The 20,743-nt window shown below is 39.2% G+C and overlaps 1 protein-coding gene across 1 annotated transcript in view; it reads left to right on the forward strand.

Annotated features, from left to right (window-relative positions):
• The window catches only part of LOC121294944 (ankyrin repeat and BTB/POZ domain-containing protein 2-like), a 41,449-nt gene that overhangs the window by 6,938 nt on the left and 13,768 nt on the right, over positions 1-20,743 (forward strand). The window contains exon 2 of the mRNA XM_041219180.1: positions 18,855-19,001. Within this exon, the coding sequence (XP_041075114.1) occupies positions 18,855-19,001 (147 nt within the window). The remainder of the gene's footprint in view (positions 1-18,854; positions 19,002-20,743) is intronic.

Below are 20,743 nucleotides of genomic sequence, written 5' to 3' on the forward strand. Positions count from 1 at the left end.
ACTCCTGATAAAGCAAAATGAGCAAACCTTACTTGTGTCCAGTAATATAAATAGCTTGCTAAATCTTGTACAGTTCTCCTTTGTCTCATTTGTGTCCTGTTCAATTCAAACGTCAGTTTAAATGAATTTCCGCACCAAAGAAAACAGTAGAAATTCACCACTTTGCATGTCAATGTATACACACACACACACACACGCACGCGCGCGCGCGCGAAGGGTGCCGTGATTATAAAATGTGCCGGCCCAGATGGGAAGTTGGTTTGTTCGTGGCTGCTGTGGAATTCACACAGGGAAATTTTAAGACAATCCCCAAGTTCCCTTCATTTGACCGGACTGGACTCCAAGTGAAACAATGTATGTTTTCAGAGTGGGAGCAAGACCAGCTGGCTTCCGCCCTGGCAGTCTCCAAGTGATATTTTAGTACTATCTCTCTGACAGGTTGGGAAGGAGCCCCCCCCCCCCAACCTACACTCTGAGCTCTGGGGATGACTGCAGCTGGAACTTTGACTGAGAACTGCTTCTGTGGTTCATGCTTCCTCAATGCCTTTGTTCTTAAGTTATTAGTTTGAGGATACAGTGCTGGGTGTTGCCATAGATGAGATAAAATGGATCCAGGTTCACAGTCTCATAGAATTTCACTCCTGAACTCACAAATACATCCTAGGTGATCTGCTGATGTGTTTTAGCTTTCCTCTCTCTGATAAAATAGTCCCACATACAAGCGCATGAGATTACTGAATAGGAACACACTCATACATAAGTGTATGCACTGTATTGAAGTCCACCACTTTCATGTCTGTTCAGCACAGTGACCACGACCAGAGGACAGAGATGGAAGCTTATTAAAATAAATGTAATTATGTTCCACAGCTTACAATACCTTTACTGCAATGTGTATTTAATTACTGGCATGACTAAAAATCATAACTTCAGAGATTCCACCCCCTCTCCCCACCCCAAGGATCAGGTTTTATGTTCTGTAGCTTTTTTTTATGGCACACGTAGTGACCGTCGCTGATCCAGAACGAAAATAACAGGCGAGAAGGAACTGTGCTGGCATGCTCCGCAAGGAAGGGGTTTGGGGTTTTGGGTTTCGGGGGGTGGGGTGGGTCTGTTTCCTACCTCCTGCAGAGTGATTGGAGTTTCTGAGCTTCACAAAGCAGAAGCATGAAAGTTTGGAATGATTTTGCAGAGCCTTGCTGCAAAGTTATTCCAAGGTCTGTACTGTATGCATGTGTGTGTGTGATTACACGTTAGTGTGTGCATGTGTGCATGTATGTATGTATGTATAGTATGTATGTGTGTCAAGTGAGTGTGTGCGTTTGTTTTAGGTGTCCACAGGTCTATTCGATGAAGGAAGTTGCTGAATTGTACAGTTGATCAACTGTAAGATCAAAGGATAAAGCCATAGAAATCTTTTGATTATTTGTTATAGTGTTCTATACTTAACAGTAATTGATAAATGAAATGATAGATTTTTTTCCCTCATGAATATCAACATAGTTATAAATAGAGAGTTCTAAATGGAGTAGGTAGTCGAGATAAGGTAGGAATGGGAAATAAGTTGTAGCTTTTTTTGCTGAGCAGAAAACTTTATAAAAAATTCCTGAACAAGTTTTTTGCCTTATCTCAACTTCCATCAACCAACAGACCCCCCCCCCCCACCACCGTCACCACTGCCACCACCCGATTCAGCACCCTGTCTCTCACATACCAGGATTTCCACTGTGAACAAAAAGTTGCCACTAAATTATTGTGACTATCAGAAGACCCTAAAGGCTTATAAACCTTTAAAAAAGTGGTCCTAGTGACATCTCCTTCTAAAAAACATGGATCTTCTTGCTTTATTGCATCATCTTGCATACATATGGTAGTGTTCTCAGAAATTCTAAACATGCATTGGTGTGTAAAAGGGTTTGCTGTGTGCTGTTGGAAATTATTAAAACTGTTAAGTTGTGCTGGTGATTCGCAATACCATCACTGTGGCTGCAGCTCTAAGTAGAAACAGATTTGTTTCAGTGAAGGTCTCCACTAATCACCCCATGCTGAGATTCCTGATTAAAACCTGCAGCATTCCCCCTGCAGACCTGGATAAGGTTACCCCTACGAACTCGCCCCACCTGGAATTGAATTGAACAATTCCAGACGTGATCTGCTTGTGATGTGCTATTTATTCGACTCAGGAAGGCTTAATACAAATCTCTTTAGCTTACTTGAACAGGACTTTTTTCAACTTTATCAGCATATCTCTCATGGATGTTTAGAGAATTGTACTCAGGCAAATGGTTGCTGCTTTGTCAACCTGGTATTTTGACTAGGGCTAGCCAAAACGTTCATCTGCTTCATGTTATGTTCCCCTTTCCATTCCACTGCTTGAAATGAACAATATCTGGTTATGCGGGAGTCCTTGTCAATTGCACTCTTGTCAAAATGTACACAGCAGTTAATGTCTGGAGAGGGCTACTCATTTTACTGTATGTGTGTGCGTGGCCAAAATGCAATGTATAAAATCCCCTGGCATTTCTTGCACATTTCCTGCTGTTAAATTATTAACTTTTAAATTGTTCCAGAGGTTTTTCGAGATTCAATATTTTCCTGCTTTAACACTGACAGATAAATGAAATAATGTCGTGGCTGGATATATACCACGGATCTGAAATTTCATAATACAGTATCGCCTGTCGCCTTCCAAATCGTTCCGTGTATGAACATTTAAAAAAATAAAGAGTATCGCTCTTTTACACCTGGCCCTGTGTATTGTACTAAGCTGCCCGAGTACTTATTGTTTTTATTGGACTGAGGGAAGCATATTTAGCCTCCAGCCAGGATACTGTAATTGGTTATAATAACCTGTTGCTGGAACCGAGATATTGATTCATATGCCCAGCAGGGTCAGGGGTTAATAGTCTGAACATTTGAATATTTTTTCTTGGTGAGCGGTTAGGTTCAAAAACAGAATAAATTAGTAATGTTTCCTTTTTTCATTTGCTCATGATGTGACTATAAACCACGTTAGTTAAAATCTTAAAATCTCCTTTGAGATTTTGCATCATTATATACAGGATAAAAGGCAAGCATCATTTTCTGGTGTTCAAAAACATACTTAAAATGAGTTTTATACTAATAAAGGACTCACTACAATATAAATACTATAATATGGCACCTAAAAGCTAAACTTTGCATAAGTAGCTTTTTTTTTGTGTGTGTGGTGTTGCTGCAAATTTCAATGTCATCATCACACCAAAAGTGTACTACCGACATTCAATTTTAATTTAGGTTACTTATAATTTTGTGTTCCGGTTCTTCTTGAGAGTGCTCGAGAAACAGCTGGAGAAACAGCTGCCCACTCCCAGTGACCAATCAGATTAACAATTGAAAATAGTTTACTGTGGTACACCAGGGTAAAATAATAGCAAAGTGGCATAGTAAGGCATAAGCAAGCATGGTTAAACATGTATAGCAAAGCATCTAATGGAGAAATCATTAAACTGCAAAATTAAACTGCAAATCTACCATGGCAACCGTTTATTCTTAATGCCTTGAGGAAAGAGTTTTTTAAGCTGCGTTTCTCTCAGTCGTCTTCAGTTTTATACTGCTATAACATTCGATCCATTCCTGATTCTTCAAATACTACAGCTTTCCAAAACATGTTCCCCTCAGGCAGGGCTTTAGAGGATATGGAAGATGCAATGACAGTCATTCCCACAGCGGTATTGTCTCAGGGACCGATGCGTACAGTTCTCGTGGGAGACTGACAGTGGGGCCAAGGAGGTACTGAAAGGGCATGTCTTTCGCTTTCTATCTAGCTCGATTTCTTTCTTCAGGCACAGAGCCTGATAATAAGCTCCAGAGTGTGACATTACTTTCCAGTGGGGCTCTTTTGTACTGCTTGCTATTCCACAAAGACAAGTACAAATTGTAACTGGCCTTCTCTGCTCCAGTTTGGCAGGAATCGCTGTAACCTTGTGTAGCTGTTTGTGTTTTGTTTTAATTACTGGTTGTGCGATAGCTGAAAAAGGCACAGCCTAGTATAATACACTGTATTTGTATTTATAACTCGCTGTGAGAAAACTGTTACCTTTCAATGCACATTGGCGGGCAAAAAATAAAGAGAGCGACTAGGAAATTCAATTCAAAACCTTACTGTATAGGGCCGTTAACTGCAGCATTTTGGACACAGTAACTTGGAATGCAATGCCATGCAGAGTCGATATGTGGGTGAAATAAAGAAAATTGCTGTGGTTATTTTTAGGGGTAATTTGTGGATAACAACAGATCAGCATTTAATGCAATTCAGTTTGATTCCCCAGTGCAGTAAAATGCTCTAAAAAAGCATATCCATAAAAAATAGAACTAAATGAAAAACTTGTTTTTATTGTATTGTATGTTTAAACTAGTTCTAGAGGGCTAAGTTACTGCTTTTTAAAAGGTTACAAAATCCTCTTTGACAGGACACTCCAGTTCAAGTGAGCAAGACATCCTGGCTACTCTACATTAGCACCCCAGCAGTGTGTGACTGATGTTGTTTGGAGTGTGGCAAGGTTATTTATTTATTTACTTACTTACTTAATTAGCCCCAGGATGAATTGCAGTATGTATTTCCAGCACCTAATCATTACTCCAGCACTGTGACGGATGGTGCTTTTAGTGTTTTTAATCTTTTATTTTAATTCATTTTGTATATTTAGACATTCAGCATAATGGTGTGAGCAGCTTGCTGCATTGTGACTGATGTGTTAACCAGGAGACTGACTCTTACCTATCAGCATGTGACTAAAATGCCTGACAGATGCCTTTACTATTTTTAGTAAATGGTCAATTCCAATCTTTTAAACAATGTAAATTAATTAAACCATTTGCAGATGACATAATCAACAGCACTAGAAGCACAATATGCTGTGGCATTTCCTTACACTGCATTGCCATTGAAGGTCACTTGGTAAAACAGAATGCTCCATGTTTGTTTATTAAACAGCTAATATTATATAGTATCACTGTGGGCTCATAATAGGGGTGTGCGGATACTCGTAGATAAGCACATTTCCCTCTCATCCAGGGCGCTAACATTGGTTTACTGTCGTGCAATGCAAATGCAACTGATTCATGAAGTAAACATGACCTTTCCTTAAACTTAATTCAAGCGCTGCGGCTGTGGAAACTGGGATAGTTATTTCTTTGTCGAGTTTAACCAGAGATAACACCTTGGCCAGTATTACAGTCCCACAATACACTTGACACATCTCGAAAGAAAAAAATGTAATATCAAAAGGATAAAATTTTAATAACTAAATATATATATATATTTATATATATATATATATATATATATATATATATATATATATATATATATATATATATATATATATATATTTTTAAAACCATTATGGAACACTACACCTTTAAATCCCTAAATGCCAGCAGGTATCTTCTGCTAAACAGATTTTGAGTCCAAGTGGAATTTTTAACCTGTATAAAATATATCAAAGATTAATCATTTTTACAGCTATTGGCACGGGACTGTGATCATGTCATACGAGAAAGTTTTCCATTTCTGTAAGATGTAGAAACAACTGTGCGGTTTCAGTTTTACAGACCTGCTCTGGTGAGGGTGGAATAGTGGCATCTGCTGCCTGTATTTCTGAAAAAATATCCTTGTATCTACTGAGTAAATCAAATTAATTTAAGAATTGTTACTTACTGTACAGTAGAACAGTCTTTTAATCAAACAACGATGCCAGACGCAGCTATCCATTTCCTACGGCTGGTGAATTTCCATTTTCTGGAATGAGGAAGCCAATGACAACAGTTAGCATTCCATATGTGCTAAAATCTAGATAGATGCATCTATGGGGGAAATTATTAAAATTAGTGTAGCAGTTAGACTATGAACTGTTACAAACAGCGTACAAATGTAAAGGAAAGGTATATTAATTCTATATAAAAACATTCCTTATGAAGGTTCCCCATAGTAAAAGTACAGCAGCATGTAATAATGCACAGTGAATGCATGGTGAGCATAGGCAAGCATTTTAAAGAATAACAAGGTATGGTAAAGCATATTAACAAACATGGCCAAACCAGAATAAACTAGGATAAATGCATAGTATAACCATGGGAAAAGTGCAAAATTACAGTGGTAAACTTTTATAAAGGATTGAAATGGGGAGCTATCGACTAGATTAAAGGCAGTGAATTCCGGGGGACTGGCAGCACAGTGACACATTTCAGACAGCTGCGTGTTTGATCTGCAGCCTAGGTCTTCTCTCTCCTTTGAATCCGCTCTTCAAAAGAACCAACCTGGAGCTGACCTTCTGAAGACATGGAGCACCTGTCGCTGGGGGAGGGGATGAGAATGGGCTGCACGAATGTATTTATTACACACTGGGAGCACTGTATTAAGAACTGTATAGCGTGAAAAGAGTACCGCAACTGAACGGAGCCACTTAACTCTCTCAACAAAGTAACTTTGTAAAAAGACAGCCGTACTATAGCTAATCAAATAATTTTAGTGTCTTATTTGAAAGTCAGTTATAAGGAAATAAGGGTGCATACCCAGGCCCGGACTGGTTAACTGGTCGTTTGTGTTGAGTGGAGTTATTTTCCAAGTCAAACCTCTAAGCTGTGGTGTTTGAACAGTAACAAAGGGATCAAATGTTATAGTAGTTTAAAACCTGCCGTTCTGACCTGAGTCATTTTTTTTTTCCCTGTGATCTCTTTAAAATGTTGAAAGAATTAAGATAAATGAAATTAGAAGCTCTGACTTTGTAAGCATTGAGAAAGCGTAGATATTGATACAGGGTCACATTTAATTCTTACAAAATCCATAGCAAAACAAGGGTGTTTCTTCATAAAAAGGGGATAAGGATTGTAAGTGCTGCACATGTACTGCAGTGCACTGACATGCTAGGATTGTTCTTTAGTATTATAAAGAATTACATCAAAGTTGTTGCAGTTGACTTTTGAAATTGTACTGTAATGAAGAGGTGAATAAAAGTTTAACATCCTTTATACTTCACTGGTAAAGCTCAGCGTCACCAAGTTATCTGTTGTTCTGTACATACTTGTAGTGTTCCATTTATTGGTACAGATACTTTAAGACAGTTTAAAGCGACAGTGCAAGCCTGGGTAATATAGAGTTGCTGTTAAAGTGGTGAAAACTAGTTCAGTGCTTGTGTACTGAGTAAAGGAAGCAGAGTCTGCATCTTATATAGCAACCCACCATGTACTGCATGTTGAAGTTATATACACTCTAAAGGTTTCATGCACTGCTCTTGTGCTGAAAGCCCCCTCTGTGATCCCGGTGCTGGCACACACATGGGGACAGTGACAGGAAGCCTCTGATCTCTGTTGGTTTCCGGATGGGTTGCTTGTGCCTGATTTAGAAACCAAATTGCCTCCTGCTTTAATTGAAATACATGAGAAGCTATAGCGATAAGAACAAGTGGTTCCTGTCTGCTGTGTCTCTGTGCCATTAAAACATGTGTCTAATGTGTGTGCCGGTCCACAGGCATTCTGTTAAATCTGTTTAAAGTTAAACAGAGCACTAATTTCATTCAAAGCTTGGAATAGAAAATGCCTGATGTGTCTGGGATGGACTAAGAGAGGAGCAAATATATTCACATTTTTAAATCAATTGGAATTATTTAAAATTATTATTATTATTCATTTAATTATTATTTATTTTAAAAGGATATTGAGATGCATATCTCGCTCCAATTTATACTGAAGATCATCAGCAAGATGATCAACAAAATAACCCCAGAAATTGTAGTATTAGTATAGTTTGCATAATATTGACTAGCACTTGAAGAATTTGAAATATTATAAGGAAATTAAAAAAAAAAAACAGACACCAAAGGATATCCTACTGATTGTATTTATTCTGGTTTGTCGAGGGGTGATAAGAACTGGAACAGCTATGTTTGAACAGACATGCCAGATTAGAAACTCTTCATTACCAGTTCTTTGCATAAGACAAGGAGTCTTGGTTGCATCCTCTGGTGTGCGGCAGCCCACAATGAAACCGTAACCAGTTTTGAATGGATTCGTGCTACAGCACAATTGGGAGCTGTGGGTTTTGCTTTCAATTGGAATCCAGTGCAGGGATGGAAATAGTAGTTTCACCCATTCCGGGTTTTATCATGTGCGATTACCCACAGTGCAGTTAACAAGCTCAGGTGTTTGCTTATTAAACTCATAGTAAAACCAGGAATGGATCAAACATTGTCCAGTCATGCTTCAGAAAAAGCGGTTAAAAGAAATCAAAAGTGAATCCATAGTTACCTTTACAAAAAAGGGGAATTCAGGCAATTATTTTACAAAACAAACATATCTGCAATAGCAAGCTGACATGCGCATTCATTTTTAGTCAGGGTTATGTAACGAGTCCTATGATGGGGTCAGTTAGTGAGCGCTCAACAGTTTGCTGAAGAGAAGAGGTATGGAGAGGTTAGGTTAGAGCACTACCAGGGAGTGCATTTCAATCAGCAGCAGGAGACAGCCACTCAATGCTGGGTCCAGCTGATGAGGGAGTGTCTAATCTGTGGAGAGTGAGAGCTGGGAGCTGTGTGTGTGTGAGTCACTGCCTCGGCAGTGCTGAGTGAAGACTCAGCTTCTCACAGTGAGAGGATCATTCCCAGGGGAGGAGTCAGGTTGTGTTACTGCAGAATTCAAAAACCCCATGACCCCATTCCCCTTTAAAAACACAGGCATTCGGAAAGAGCTTCTGAAGTCTGGCCTAGCCTGAGGCTGGGGGTTTTTGTAGACTTTTCACTGATGCATATCTTTTGCCAGGCCAGATGAAAAGTAATACAGTAGCTAGGAGTAGCACTCTATATCTATCTGTCATTCAAACACTCAATCATGAAATCTGAGTAAAACTATAGAAACTTAGCCCAGTAGACAAGCTTTTGACAAGGCATCTTTATCAATAGCTTATTGTGTCAATCCATCCATCTATAAATGTAAAATAGTAACCTGACTTAAATCATAAACACTCATAAATTATTAAGTAGAGAGACACTTAATGATGTTCCTATTTCATTTACTGTTTAAGGTTGTTCTTGCTTATAGAGTGACCCTGTTCTTCCTCTGATTGAGTAACATTTGCAGCAGTGCACACTGGGAGTACAGTTATTATTCAGAGTATTCCATTTAGATGCATTTTAAATTCTGGTTACATTTCATGCATTTAAATGAGGATTTTTTTCTTTTCACTTATCTACACGCCATACTCCACACTGTTAAGGGGAAAAAAGTTTTTATTGAGAAAGATATTATATATTAAAAATACAAAACTGAAAGAAAATAAAACATAATTGGATAAGTCTCCACCCACCTGAGTTAATACTTGGTGGAAGCACCTTTGTCAGCAATTACAGCTGTGAGTCTGTTGGGATAGGTCTCTACCAACTTTGCCAATATTTGACCATTCTTCTTTACAAAACTGTTCAAGCTCTGTCAAGTTCCTTGGGGAGCGCTGATGGACAGCAATGTTCAAGTCATGCCATAAATTTTCGATTGCATTTAGGTCGGGGCTCTGACTGGGCCACTCAAGGGCATTTACCTTTTTGTTCCTTAGCCACTCCAGTGTAGCTTTGGCTGTGTGCTTTGGGTCGTAGTCATGCTGAAAGGTGAACTTCCATCCCAGTTTCAGCTTTCTTGCAGAGGGAGGAAGGTTCAGTTTTTATTTTTAATTAATTTTCTAAAAATTTCTAGAATATTTTTTTCACTTGGAAGTTGTGGGGTAGGATGTGTTGATAAATTAACAAAATTTTTTTTTTTAATTTATTTTAATTCCAGGCTATAAGGCAACAAAAGGTGAACATTTTGAGAGGGGGTGGTCTATAAGCACTGTATATAAGATGTCTATGTGTGTGTGTGTGTGTGTGTGTGTGTGTGTGTGTGTGTGTGTGTGTGTGTGTGTGTGTGTGTGTGTGTGTGTGTGTGTGTGGCATGCATGCAAGACTATTTGTGAAAGATTGTCTACCTTCCATGGCGATTCTGGAGTATAAATTAATCACTTTGCATGTTAAATTCTATATCTCCTGTGCTAGTCTAGAAGAGACAGCTTTGTTCCATCTTTTATCTCTCTAATTAGGTCCATCTAAGCTTTTAATTCTATCCAGTTATTAAATTCTAACACTTTAACCTTTCAAACAAGCTCAGCGCGTCTTTGCAGAAACTAAAGAATTGTCTGCTGTGACTGTATGCTAATCTGAGCGTCTTTAGAATTATACCCTATCCACTTGATGCACTGCTTGGACATCTTTTCCTCTTCGGTAAATATTTTATTACTATCGTATTAGGAAACCCATCCATAACTTGAAATGATATTTAAATAATATCAAAAGAAGATAACAACATATGAAGAAAAATTAAGTAGAACATAAAAACAGCGTTTAAGTGAAGCAACAATCAACAAAATTCAGTAAAGCTGGTTTTAAAAAAGGTAAATCGTATGACTGGGCTTTTAAGTTTAAGGATGAACAATTGAAAGCTACGGTAGCCTCCCAATCCACCTTCTCACACTGGGGGTGAGAGATCTCACACTGGAGGCGTGTTGGCTATAAAAGCATCAACATCTATTGGACTCCCCCGCAGCTACTGGATGTAACATTCCTCAAGCAACAGTAAGGAACTATGAGACAAGGCATCTGGAGAAATGTGCTTTGGGCAAAACAGCCCTCTATTCAAGGTTGCGAACAAACAGGTTGACCAGAATGGATCTGTTTGTACAGCAATGCAAAATATAACTAGCCCCCTCTAGTTTTATGTTTTGTCTTGTTTGGACACTCTGTAACAGGTTTGGCTAGTGGCATGGTCATACAGGTTCAGGTCTCCTGTGACGTTTAATGGTCAAGCCGGCCTCCCAGAGTTCCCTTTGCAAGCTGGCTGATGATAGTAAGAAGCAAGCTGGAATCTTCAGTATTTAAGTAGTAATGCCGCATGTATGCCATTTTGCAAACATGTACGCTAACTTCAGTAAGCTGGAATGTACTGTTTAAACGTAAACATTTACTGATTGCGGTTTAAGATCAAAGTTAGCATATTTTAATTTGACAGCTATAACTTCTTCTTATGCCTTCTAATTGTTACAGTTTTTTCTCCCCCAATTTAGTCTTCAGCGCAAGTAATAAAGTCAAAAGAAATTCAGCAGCTTTTGTTCTCATTCTAATAAACTGATTGGCCAGTAAAAATGGAAATAAAAAGATGTGTTTCTGGTTAGAGTTCTCTTTTTTAAAAACGGTGTTGCTTTAAAAAAAAATTATTGGAGACCGCTATAATTTGACCTTTTCCACTTTGAGTAGGAAATGTGTTTACCAGCAAGATTTCTCTGAGAGTTGGATCTCTGTGCATTCTTTGGCATGGTAATAACAGCTCCTGCTAAAAAAGTTTCTGTTTTTTTATAGTTTTATAGGAGAGGCAGATGGATTTGAAACCAATATACCAGACTGTCTCTAAAGTCATTTCTGTTTTTTTTCCATTCTGGCATCTGAGTGAATCCTCTGGGCCACTAAATAGCCCTACTGCAACGCATAGATTGCTCCCTTTATGTTCAGTCATCTAGGGCACACAGACTGTCCCCCTCTTAGTTAGAGAGGAACAAAACAATACTTTAACCAAACTAGCGTAAGATACTGCAGTGTTTATGAAACCCCTAACCTAAACGTTCTTGAAGTTCTAGTTGATTTCCTGAGTGGTCGGGGGTTGCCGTGAGATGTCTTTGGAGGTGTGGAACAGTCTGCAAGACCACAAGGAGAACACATACGCAAACATCTGTGCATACATCTAATGGTTTATAAAAAGACAGCTGCTTGAACGCAATGGTGCACTTTAGTATACGAGACTTTAAACTCGTTAGACATCTTACATGAGAGAGAATATTGTGATGTTTTGGAAAACATGCTTCAAGATAGATGGGAAGAAGCTGCATCTGAAAGAACAATCTTAAAATCACAAGAACAGTACTACTGTTATCAGGGAGGCACATTACAGAGATCGAAGCACTTACTCTGGCCTCCCTTTTCCCTTTCTCTCCCTTCCTCGTCCTGTAAAACCCAGCTGATAGACTCTGGTAAATCGGCATGTCAGGTTCAATCTTTGTGAGCGGCATTACAAACACTGGGAGGTAGCAGCACAGAGAAGGATCAGTGAGCCTTAGCAAAGGTTAGCTTGAAGGAAAGTGCAAGCACAGAAAGCTCATTCAGTGAAAGTATGGCCCATTGGGACACCAAGGGGGGGTGGGGGAGGGGGTGCAAGGTGAGAGGAGAGCACTGACTGAGCGGGCGGATGAGGCAGGTTATAAATTAGTGAGATGCAGGATTCCTCCATAGAGGGTGCCATTATAAGAATCACTGTACCATTATGTTAAGTAAGATGTTGTTGTTTTAGAGTGCATTGATATCAAACACAGGCACCCTTGGGAAGAGCTGGTGAGTGCTACAGTATGAATAGGCAGTATTAAGAACTTGCACGCATCTCTGCGGCACGCTAGTGTAGTCCTCTTTAGGGAATAACAGTTTGCAGTGAGATAACAGTTTAAAACTATTTGCTTTGTCTTTGTCTGTAGGGATTTCTTGATGTCGTCATTGTGTGTTTATTGTAAACCATGAAAAATTATACTGAATGAAAGCTTTCTGGACTGTAAGCCTCTGTGTACAGAAGTATTGACACAAGTGGATGTGACCAAGCCAAGAGCTGTCTTTGAATGTTTTTAAAGTGGCTTAAAAAACAGTGCATGTAACCCATAAACAGAGATACACTGTATTTTTGAGTTTTTTATTCACTGGTTTACTCTTGATATATTTTATAAGAAAACTGTTTCTGATTAGAGCAACCTTGGCTTATTTGTCTTGTTTTGAGTACACTAAGTTTTTGTTCCCAGAGTTTACACATTGTTCCGTGGAGGTCTGTTCTGAATTCCATGACGTGGCTGGAGAGCATGACTGCATGTGATTGAGCCAACGTAGTAACTGAGGAAACACTGATACTATCATTGTATATTTGATGCAATAGATTGTAGTCAGGTTGAGACCCTAACTCTTCCCATACCCTGCTTGTGCAGGAAGGTGTTAGCAGGATCTGGCTTGTGTGCGGCAGTGGAAAGCAGGGCTGCTGGGTGTTACCTTTACACATGAAACCCGGGCCTCTCACAACATGGCTGTTGTCTAAACAAGCGCCTTATTGAATCCTGTGAAAGAGGGTGGTAGAGGCTGAGGGCAGGCGGCACTGACTCTAAACAGGAAGGGTCAGAGTTGTCTAATGTCAAAAGAATTCCAGGGATTACAGAGTAGGGATTAGCATATCGAGAGTTTACCAGCCCTTAACATAATTAGTGCCACAATTTATATATATATACTTTTATATAAATACTTTTTCAATATGCACAAAATAGTAAAAGTACACACAGTGGCCACCCGAACAGCAGAAAAGTTATTTTTAAATAATCTTGTTCCTAAGTAGGTTGCATGGCACAATTCAGAAGCATTCACCTTTAATCTCATAATATGAAGTATTCCAGATGACATGTCAGCAACCTTAACTTCACGCCACTCAGTGTCCTGAGTGATGAGAAGCCAATATCACAGCACACTGGAAGATAACGCAGTGTCTCATCCATATAAAGCACTGTTACACCTTATTAGTGAAATTCTGATGGTAAACCAATCATGAAGATTTTTGGTAAATGGTGCAGTACCATAGGCTGACCACAGCAATGGCAACAGGTTTTGCATCATGGTCCTGATACTATAGCACACTGGTACTGATCTGATACCAGTACTGCAATGGTTTGCCAGTCTGTGTTTGTTTATACGATTGTAATACAATTGCCATATCAAAATATCATTACATTTGTGTAACCATACTCAAAACCGCAACAAAGCCGAAAGATCTTTAGAGTGAAGATTGCTTTAAAACCATACGTGTTCTGTTCAGGCCCGGGCAGTGTTGAATTACTCGCCAACATTGACAAATAAAATAAACACTTCAGCTGTCAGACGTCGCCAGTGTTGATTAATTGAGTGAAGTGCTAGTGAGGGGATGCATCCTGTGGGCACGCCTGTCCTCAGGGCCGAAGCTCTTTCACTGTATTTAAAGGAAGCGTCACAGTTCCTTTGGAGGTACCCTTCAGAGTAGTTTTAGCAATGCAGTTAGGTGATATTTCTTCTCATAATGACATCAGTTACTTAATCTAATTGTAATTTTAAGGACTGGCACTGCAGGGATGAAAATAAGATGTTTATTGTAAAGCAGTTTCACCCATTCCAGGTTTTAATAAGAGCTTGATTAGCCACAGTACATAGGTAACAAGCTCTGGCGTGTCTTAGTAAAACCAGAAATAAATCAAACCGCTATGCAATGGGAGTCTTATTTCTAGTGCTATACTGAAAGCCATTTCAAACCCCCACCTAAATAAAAAATGCACAATCAAGTGGCTTACATGCTAAAGGTATGCATGACCAAGTTAAACAACATAAAAACAGAAACTGTCCTATTTACACACGATTGTGTAGATATGAGTTGTGATGTTTATCCCAGCAATAATTATACAGAATTTAATTTAAATACTGTAGCAGTGTAGGAGCAAAAATAAAAGTGTGCATAAAAATATGTTTCGACTTTTATTTTAAACAACCATGGAATAAGGGTGGAGTACACACAGCGGCGTAGTGTCAAATGGATTCTGCCAGTTATGTTCTAAAACACATTTTTATGCCTTTCTATACACAATCGAAGCCTTACATAGTTAAAGCCACTTAAAATGTATTTGAGGTAACTGTAGCGGCGTAATCGCCCTGCCTGGCTTCTTGACCTTGGTAAAGTAGTTTCAGATGGTAAGAGGTGCGGGCAGGAGCCTTGTCTGGAACAGAGAGGCTCTCTCTCTCTCTCTCTCTCTCTCTCTCTCCTCTCTCTCTCTCTCTCTCTCTCTCTCTCTCTCTCTCTCTCTCTCTCTCTCTCTCTCTCTCTCTCTCTCTCTCTCTCTCTCTCTGTGCTTCTATCAGCTGCTGTGGTTTCTCAGCACACCAAAGTGCGTCAGACCTCCACTTTCAAGAGCCACGACCTAGAGCCGAATGCCAGAGACACTGGGATAGATTTATTAAGGTTTGGACATTTCTTTATGTAGCAAGCAAACAACCTGGTCATGTTACAGAACTAGCATTTTTCATCTTTTTTATTTTTCATTTTTCCTTGCAAGAAATGCTTTGTAAATCCAGTCCATAGGAACAAATATATATATATTATATATATATATATATATAAATATATATATATATATATATAATATATATACTGATATGTTACAGAAAGAAAAATGCATGTTTCTACTGAGGATATATCCACTGAATTTGCAATTTTATTCCATTACATCGGTTTTGTTCCTCTTTGCCTCTAAACATACTTACAATTGAGACCCTAATATATTCAAGGGTGTCCTCTCCTCATTTTAGATGTAGGAGAAGTGAAATACTGAAGAATTAGCCAGAAAAGGGTAATTCAACAAGACTAGACTTATTGGTCAAAAATAAACAAACAGAATATTCAGTCTTGTTTGCAACAACCTATTATTAAGCATACTGGAAGTAAGCAACTGCTATGGCAATACCATGGTCTTCTTTTAACAAGAACCTACCACCTTCAGTTCAAACACATCTTTCAAGACAGTTTAAAGAAGACAGCATTGATTGAGACGTTAGTTTATCAATACATGGTTATTTTAATATCATTGCTTTTGCAAATGGAGTAGAACGTTCTGTAAAGTAACAGTTAAAGGAGGCCTGGCTCATTCCCGCATCATCGGAAAGCTCTCAAAGTCAACATGTTATTAATTGTAGCCGTGTGTTTTCAGTTTGCTGCATTTGCTGATAAAAGAGCCAGCCTGAGCGTTCTGGTAAATATACAGTGAATCGAGATTCGTTTACAAGGAGAGAGTCATGCTAGTCGAATTACTGGTTTCAGTAATTTACTAATACTTACTGCACTCATATCATTGTCTCATAATTAACACAGCAGGGATGTGTTCAGACTTGTCCAAGTGTAGGGCAGCTGGTGTAAGAACTGCAAGAACAAACAAATGGCCACTGTACATACATCTACCCCTATAAGTGATAATAATTAGGCTCTCTAGGTCATTTTTCTTGGTGGTCATAATAGAGGTATTTCATCACTCAACTGCATGTAAAATCAATTTAAATATGTCTGCATCCGCAACTATAAAGACGCTCAGTAGTGCTGGTGAGAGTGTCTGAGCTGAAAGTAAAGCCAGCAGTTCTGAGGAAGGCATCAGGACTGCACTCTCCACTCGACTCAATCACATTCCTACCAGCACTGCCAACGGCCCTCCAATGATCTTTCTGTACTCTGTCTGTTACAGGAAAGGGGTGGAGACCAATTCTTCTTTTTCTAAGCTTGATTCAATACAATATTTGCATCAGCACCTATCTGATGGATTCCTGTTTATGGTACACAAATAATATTTACAGTAACAACTAGGAACATTTGCATAAACAAGAACACTAAAAAAATTACTTCCAAAACATGAATTCTCCTATTTGAATGTGGATAAACACTTTTCGTATCCTTTTGCATCCCTCAATGTGTGAGGTCTATGTTCTGTTAACCTTCTTCCCTTGCATGCCTCTTCTAATGGCCTTCAACCCTACAGACCAGGAGTACCTGCTTGTACACAGCAATTTGATCCCTCCTTCAAAGACCGTTGTGCTCCCTAAGGTTTTTAACCCCATTCTCCTGCCCTCTCATTAACCACTTTGAGAAGTTTCTCAAGGAACTAAACTGTTATCCTCCACGTTGGATGCCCCTATTATGCCACATTTCTGTCTGCACCGTGAAAGCTTCTTTAACTTAATCTCATCTTGTTCCAATATCAAACTGGGTCAAAGATCAACTGTCCGTGTTTTTGAATATCCTTCCATATATTTCTCTCATCCAGCCTCTCTTGTGTTCTTTTCATCGAGCACTTATTAGGTAGCTTTTACCATCAGTGCGTGTTGGTGGGGTCAAGTTCGGCCAGCCTGCAATCCTAACTGTGGCTGTTTGAAAATGAACTGATCGCGATCTGCTGCTGATGGAAATGAACGAGTCTGGTTTCAAATCGCTTTCAAGTCAGTCCCAGTGGCAGATGGAAATGTGGTTTTGTAATGCTCCATTTCTTTAGTGGACAGAGAGAATCTATTCAGTTAGAACTTCACTGAACATTTTCTGTGGATAAATAGTGGACTTCAGTCTCCAGTTAAACACTTCAGGCTTCACAATCATAATAAAATCATTGGCTTGTTATGAAATCATTTTTTATGTGTGGGGGCCGAGGCAAACTCATTGCATGTGTGATGTATTTGTAAAATTAAATTCAGCTGTGGCTTATCCAGGAGGGGTATAGGCTGATCAGTTCAACCCTGACTCAGTGTTCCTTCCCCATGAAAACCTTGGGCTGAGCTTTAATTGGGGATAACCTTCACAGATCTGCTTAGAAGGCTAATGAACAGAAACTCGCCAGTGTATACCCCGCATCAGTAGACGGCTGAGGAAATGCCAGTCTGCTCTCAGAGAGACTGTCATTATCCTGGGTACAGTAGCACACGTCTCAGGGGCTGGGATTGGCCAGGTCGGCTTCGCTTCGCTGGAGTCTAATTGTCCCTTGAGACTAAATACTTGACTGAGAAATTCAGCCCACTCCTTTTACATTTTGAATTATTTCACTAAGAAACACTTTTTCAAACTTTTTGGAGACTGAACTGTCCAAGAGTCTTTTTGTATCAGATATTTGGCATCTTTGTTGCTGCCTGTCTCTATGATACATCTCTTTTACACTGAGAGATATGCTGGGCATACAGCCATTACAAAAGAGATTTACTGTGGCTGGAGTACTCCCCTTCCAAATCAGCTCTTGTAATAAGCTTTGTAATGTTTTATACTCTGTCCTTATTGTAATCCAGACAGCGAAACAAAACAACAAAACATAATTTGTAAAAAAAGTCACAACAGGGAGAATAAAGATGCTGCATAAAGCATTTCTTCTAATTTAGTAATATTTAGTAGAGGTTTCAACAGAAAAGGGTGGTGAGTTCCATCATTAAGGGTTCAGCAAAAAGGAGGCTTCCCGAAATTCTTGTCTGCATTTAGAAACCACAGAACGCCTATCTGACGATCAAAGGGAGTTACAGCCTTAATTATAACAAAAGACTTGAGTGAAATATGTGTACTTTGAGGTAGAAAGTGGATTGACTGTAATTATTTTTTATTGTTGATAGCTGAAAGCTCAATATGTGTGCCATTGAACTTTCACTTACATCAGCTCTAAACAATTTGGTGCATTTCGGGTTTGGCTGCTGGCATTGCGTTTTATTAACCAAAATGAAAACATGGTGCAATGTTTTATAAATACACCCAAACAGGACTTTTACAATAGGCTATCGGGCACAGTAATAATATTGTCACTTATTTCAACTTGTTAATAAGCAGGTTGTTGACTTTTGCCATAGCACTATCCACAGCAAAGGACTAATAGCTTCAATCACAGTGGGCTATTTGTTTTTACTATATAGGTGAAACCCAGAGCATAATATCTCAGTAGATGAATACCTGATGCTTCAAAATTGGAAACTGTTTAAGGCTACTGGTGAATCAAGAGGTGGAAATTGTCTTGTAAAAAGGTGTAATTAAACAAAATGAAAAGCATTTCAATATAGTTGGAAACATTTTTCAGAATAATTAAGACCTTTATGTATTCTAACATTGCTAGCAACCTTGTTCTTGTGTATGTTATGTATAGTACAATTCCTGATCTCGTCCTTACCTGCTGTAACACCCTGCTGCTCTTCTTGTCTCTCTAGGTGTGCTGTCCCTGCCTGCTCACTTCAGCCTCTACACAGAGGGCTCTTCAAACCCAGACAGCCGCGAGGACGCCTACGCACAGCTGGAGCTGCGCACCCTGGAGCAGGCGCTTCTCGCCACCTGCGTGGGCAGCATCTCTGAGCTCAGTGAGTCTGCACACAGACAGACAGGCGCACCAACAGACAGGCAGACAGACACACGGACAGGCAGACAGGCGCAGAACACAATAATGAAAAAACCCTGTAAAGTAAAGCCACTGTGATATTTCTTTACACTTGTTAAGCCTAGAGATTGAAACAAAAATATCAGGTTTTTGCAATTTGTCTGTATAGTACATGTTTCTACTAAATAATATCCATTGACTAAAACAGCCAAGTGCAAAAGAAATGGAAGAAAATAAATGTTAGTTGAGGTCCCAAACCACTGTGAAACTAGATAAACAGAAAATTGGACGAAGCTGCAAAACAAGCAAAAGGGATGCTTGATAGTAATTTGAGGAAGACCATGCTTATTAAGCAGCTAGATTCAAAAGGGCCTTGTAGCCTATGGCTAGGGGTCTTAGTGTAAATTTCTGGAAGATCCTTTAAATTAGATGGTTCTGTGAGCAGGTCAGTTTGTTTTTATTAAGGTAGCTTCATTTACTGAAATTAGATTACCTTGTTGCTGCATTCTGTCGGCATATTGATTTAATTCAAGTGTAAAGGCCTTATCCATGGACTGTGTGTCATAGTAAAGGGCTATAATAAACCAGCATTCTAAACAAGAACTTTGCGTATGTTTTTTGGGGGTTTGGCAGCTGGCCCGAGTTCTAGCTTAAATTTTTTCCTCACATAAATCTTAATGACATTTTAAATTAGAAGAGCCATACATCTCAGTCACTTGTTGATTAAATACATTTCTTAAAACCTGCATGAGCTGTAGTTCTACTCAGATATCATTTAAACAGGATTGGCCACTAACAACAGACCGTGGAAAATAATGAATACAAAAGTTGAATGTCTCTCAATACGTTATTTTATTCATTCTACATTGTGTCTAGATGTATGATGTATTTGTATGCGTGATGCAGTAACACTGTATTCAGTTTATTTGTGACAGTTAAAAAACGATGTGTGTAATAATGGTATGTCCCATTCTCTTGGCTGCACAAATTCAGTCAGTTTTTTCAGTTTTTTCAGTTAAAACTTTCAGTTTTAAAACTTTTGCTTTTTCAAGACAAACCAGTTCAACGGTAAAATAGCTATAGGCTCCATGCCACTTACGATTAACTCAGCCAGGGGCGGCCCCACCCCCCACCACCCAAACCCAGCTCTTTGGCAGCTCACAGCGGTTTGTTTATTTTCCAACTCATACCACGAGAGGGGAGAACTTTTTCTTTCGGGTTGGCTTAACACTTCTGCTCTTGTACCCCTCACAAGGGAGCGTTTATAAACCAGCTTCATGAATGAAAAAAGACAGCTTTATTTCTTACAGCAGCACCCCTCCTTCTTACCCCGGCTTGTGGCACTGGCAAGCCCTCACAGGACATATGAGTCAATGGGTGCCCTCATTCACTTTCCAGGCTTAAGGTTTTTTGGCAGCGATAAAGAGGTGGGTCAGGGGGGTGGGGGTGCGAGATCTTTTTTTTTTTTCAAATAAATAAATAAATAAAAACATTTTTAAAAAACGGGTAGAATTTGAATTCCAGACTCATCTCGGAGCACCTGAGTTTTGGAGCAGAGCTGGTTACTGGATCCGTTGCCCTGGCACTGGTCAAGGAATTCTTTCAAGTGCGCGTGGAAGACTTTACTGGACACAGAGAGGCCATTTAGAATCCCTCCATTGATGTGAAGGGAGTTTAAAAAGACACAGAGACTCTTCTCTCTGCTATTTAAAGCTATTTGGTTAA

The sequence above is a fragment of the Polyodon spathula genome, chromosome 19, assembly GCF_017654505.1.
Source record: "Polyodon spathula isolate WHYD16114869_AA chromosome 19, ASM1765450v1, whole genome shotgun sequence".
Classification (NCBI taxonomy): domain Eukaryota; kingdom Metazoa; phylum Chordata; class Actinopteri; order Acipenseriformes; family Polyodontidae; genus Polyodon; species Polyodon spathula.